The 4,487-nt window shown below is 46.6% G+C and overlaps 1 protein-coding gene across 1 annotated transcript; it reads right to left on the bottom strand.

Moving 5' to 3' along the window:
- Nucleotides 1–576: 576 nt before the first annotated feature.
- LOC147853892 (3-ketoacyl-CoA synthase 4-like) lies at nt 577–2,433 on the bottom strand. Its single transcript, XM_087332017.1, has one exon. It carries the CDS (start codon nt 2,143–2,145, stop codon nt 760–762), a length of 1,386 nt encoding a protein of 461 aa, XP_087188143.1. The 5' UTR covers nt 2,146–2,433; the 3' UTR covers nt 577–759.
- Nucleotides 2,434–4,487: the final 2,054 nt, after the last annotated feature.

The following is a 4,487-nucleotide window of genomic DNA, read 5'->3' as shown; positions in this document are numbered from 1 at the left end:
AGAATTTGACATGGAGTTATTCACTTTATTGTAGTCTGACCGGAGCCGAGTTCATAATTCAAGATGTTCTTTGATCAAATATCGTATTTTATATATCGTCCACTACCGATAACAAATCACTAATAATGTTTAAATTTCCATTTTAAAGGATAATCGCAACTAAGTCAGGATTCACATTGTTACAATTGCATTCAAACACATGCACATCTATACATGATATGTTAGTAAGGAAGCTATATATTTTGAATGTCCATGAATCAATATAGAACCTATTAAGTGAGCACTAAGACAATATCTAGCTAAAGACTATTGCAATCTGTGGCTATATATCAATCATCAACACACGTTTAATGCATCCCAATTGGCTAGGAATAACCTATGATGTTTTATTATATTTGTAAGCACATGGATCAACAATTGAAACAAGGGATAAGGTGATAAGAATGGGAATCGAACACTATATGTACATAAGCTTATATAGATCTTTGATGGTATTATTCTTAATGTGCTAAATCCAAAGAATGTTCCTTTCCAAGGCCATGAATATATGGTCATAACATGCAACAAAAAAATGAATTAAGCATGTGAAATGAATATTGTCATAACATGAATGAAGTTAAAAGATGCAAAAGGTTTGGGAGCTTACAATGGTTATTGATGGTAGAAAGGTTAAAAAAAAAAAAATAGAACCAAATAGGTGGAAAAGAAAGGGGAAATTCGCAAGGGGAACTTCACGTTGAAGTTAACGAATTGGACCGATCAAACCTTGACCACATCGGGAATAATGACGGGGTATGAGTCAATGCAATCGGCCCACGGGTTGTCCGGTTGCGGTTTCACATTACGAAGGGCGCGCCACACGGCACTATTACACTTGAATCCGCTACCGAACGCGATTTGCCAGATCCGATCTCCCCGACGCATCCGTCCTTTGGCTTCGGTATAGGCCAGCTCATACCATATCGAGGAGGATGAGGTATTCCCAAAGCGATGGAGGGTCATCCTGGAGGCCTCCACGTGGCGGCCCGAGAGGTTCAAGTTCTTCTCGAGCTCATCGATGACCGCCCGGCCACCGGCATGGACACAGAAGTGCTCAAACGCGAGGTTGAAATCGGGGATGTAGGGCTTGGTCTTCATGCTCAAGACTTTACGGGCCACGAGGTTGGCGAAGAAGAGGAGCTGCTCGGACACGGGGAGCACGAGGGGGCCGAGCGTGGTGATGTTGGTCTTGAGCGCGTTGCCCGCGATGGCCATGAGCTCTTTCGAGAGCGAGACGCCGACCTCGCCCGCCTCGTCCTGCTGCTGGTAAACGCAGCGGAAGGCCTTGTCGTCCGCGCCTTTGTGGGTGCGGACCGTGTGGATGAGTTCATACTTGGAGCGTGCACGCTCCGCCCGCTTGTTGGACAGGAGCACGGCCGCCCCGCCCACGCGGAACAAGCAATTGGGGATGAGCATGGACCTGTCATTGCCGAAGTACCAGTTCTGGGTGATGTTCTCGGTGCTGACCACCACCGCGTAGCTCCCGCCGTGGACTTGGAGGAGGTCCCGGGCCAAGTCGATGGCGATGACCCCAGCGGAGCACCCCATGCCCCCGAGGTTGTAGCTCCGGACATTGCCCCGTAGCTTGTACTTGTTCACAATCATCGCGGACAGCGAAGGGGTCGGGTTGAAGAGGCTACAATTGACGACGAGCACGCCGATGTCCTTGGGATTGAGCTTCGTCTTGGCCATCAGAGTGTCGAGCGCGCCGAACATGACCTCCTCGGCCTCGGCGCGTGCGGCCGCCATGGTGAGCTTGGGAGGGTGCTCGTGCATGCCGGGCGGGAGGTAGGTCTCTTGGCCTAAGCCCGACCTCTCGAGGATCTTCTTCTGGAACTCGAGGCTCTTGGGGTCGAAGGAGGCGGACCGCTCCGACTGGCGCATGAAGAGCGAGAAGGGGACTGTGAATTCGTTGGTGGGGGGGCGGTAGCACGCGTAGTCGATGAGGTACACGCTCCTCGGCCGCGACATGACATACATGGTCACCACAAAGACCAGCACTGTGGAGCACAGCAGAACACTCACCAGATTGTATTGGAGGTGCTCCCACAGTGCCATCAAATCTTGATAGCTTAGCCTGCACACCTCCACCAGGATGCCCATCATCACTGGCACCAAAAGCAGAGTCAAGAGGTGGGTGATCAGGTAGTGGTACCCTAGCTTCACATACTTTAGGTTCACGCTCTGCAGGAAATCTGGTAGCCTCCTGCTACCTGTTCCTGTTCCTGTTCCTGTTCCTGCTGCTGTTGTCCTTGTGTTATTGTTAATGCCATTGGTTTGTTGGACAGATGATGATCTCTCCTCTCTTCTCCTTCCTCTCCTTCCTCCTCCTCCTCCTCCTCCTCCTCCTCCTTCTTCTGCTTCTGCTTCTGCTTCTGCTCCTCCTCTTTCTCCTTCTACTGTCGGTGACGCTTCGTTCATGGATTCCTCCTTGAGCACTCCTGATTCCTTCATGCTCAGAAACTGACGATGCTTCTTTGAGAATGTTAAAGATCAAAAACGATTTCTCTCTCTCTCCCTGCACAACCCCCCCTCCTCCTTCCTCCTCCTCGAAAAGAAAAGAAAACCCTCAGACAAAACCCTAATCTTTATGATAACAGTAAAAAAAATATAATAATAAATCCCTGAATTTACAAAGAGTCCCTTCCCCTTCAGAAAAGAGAAAACACAACCACCCCGCTGATTTTACAAAGGCACTCCCAAAGACCTTAATTTACAAATAGACCCCCTCCCCCTCCCCCCCCCAAAAAAAAACACTCTAATTCAGAAGAAAGAAAAAACCCTAATTTGGAAAGAAGCGGAGGAGAGGGGGGGGGGGGAATTTTGGCGGAAGTGTGAGTTATTGATAAAGGAGAGCAAAGACAGAAGAAGAAGAAGAAGAAGAAGAAGAGATGAGAAAGAGTGCCGACGAAAAAGACGAAGAAAATGGAGTTGTCAAAGGGCGGCGAAGAACAAGGAAGAAGAAGAAGAAGTGAGGAAAGAGGAGAACGAATGTGGCCAAGGGAAAAAAAGACTACGAAAATGAGAGAGAGAGAGAGAGTGAGAGAGAGATGTAGGCGATTTCGTTACTCTCTCCTTGATGGGCTTCGTGTTTATAACGTGCAAGGAGCAAACATAGACACACAGAGAGAAGAGAGAGAAAGAGAGAGAGAGAGAGAGAGATGACTGGGTGTGTGTTGCCATGCCAAGCTGTTGCTTAAGAAGAAGAAGACGAAGATGATGATGAAGAAGAGAGAGATAGAGAGAGAGAGAGAGAGAGAGAGTGTGTGTGTGTGTGTGTGTGTGTGTGTGAGTGTGAGTGTGAGTGTGAGTGTGAGTGTGTGTGTGTGTGGGGGCCATCACAACATGCATGATGCATGCACCCACCCATATACATACATACATACATACATGCATGCATGCATACTGATATACATACATATGGACTGATACGACTGGCCTTACCTTCGGGCTTCTCCACATTCACAAGTGATTTACATACCTTTAAACGTGCCTCTTGCTCACGAGTCACAACCCCCCCCCCCCCCCCCTCTTTCTCCTACCCACAAAAGTGTGAGGGAGCAAGAGGGAGATGATTGTGTGTCCGCGCATGAAAGTGAGTCTATGCCTCTGTGTATGTGTATGTGTATGTGTATGTGTATGTGTATGTGTATGTGTATGTGTATGTGTATGTGTATGTGTATGTGTATGTGTATGTGTATGTGTATGTGTGTGTACGTGTACGTGTACGTGTACGTGTATGGTGTATGTGTATGTGTATGTGTATGTGTATGTGTATGTGTATGTGTATGTGTATGTGTATGTGTATGTGTATGTGTATGTGTATGTGTATGTGTATGTGCATGTGCACGTGTGTATGTGTACTTGTATGGTCCTGACCATTGCCCCTTGGTGTTGGTGGCTAAAACCCAAGGGTAGTTGTGTGCCCACGAGAGAGATTTGTTGGGGTAACTTCAACATACATACATAGGTATTATTATGCATGTGTTCCCCCCCCCCCCCCCCCCCCCAGAATTCATTTCTCGCCTAAAAATTTACTCGTTGTAACTTCTTTTGCACCAAGTTTGCCCCGCCTTTTTATGCGAATATAAAAAGTAGCCCTCTATGTGTTGTCATGGGATGAACTTCATGGGTCTTTTAAAATGATGAAGATAATAGAAAGCAAGCTTCTTTGTGCATGTTTGAGAAGTCAAGTTGAAAAAAATCTCTAAAAAGCTTACATCGAATCACCCGGTTTTTTTATAAAGGTAAATAAGAGAAGTAGAAAAAAGTTAGGGCATTGTTTCATAGAAAATAATGGTTCCTTCTAATGTTTACTTCTTTTTATGTTTGAATATTATGACAACATGAGGTACACTGCATCACATTGTGCTTTGCATACACATATAATCTCTTGTGTGTACACATCCCTAGGGCCCAAAAGTTCAAAGATTGATTTACATTGGAAA

This window comes from Azolla caroliniana, unplaced genomic scaffold (assembly GCF_043228905.1).
Source record: "Azolla caroliniana isolate FFs.n. ecotype wild unplaced genomic scaffold, voAzoCaro1.0.p SCAF_16, whole genome shotgun sequence".
In the NCBI taxonomy this organism is placed as follows: Eukaryota; Viridiplantae; Streptophyta; class Polypodiopsida; order Salviniales; family Salviniaceae; genus Azolla; species Azolla caroliniana.
Note: the sequence above shows the minus strand (reverse complement) of the source record. Positions and strands in the feature narration are given on the sequence as shown.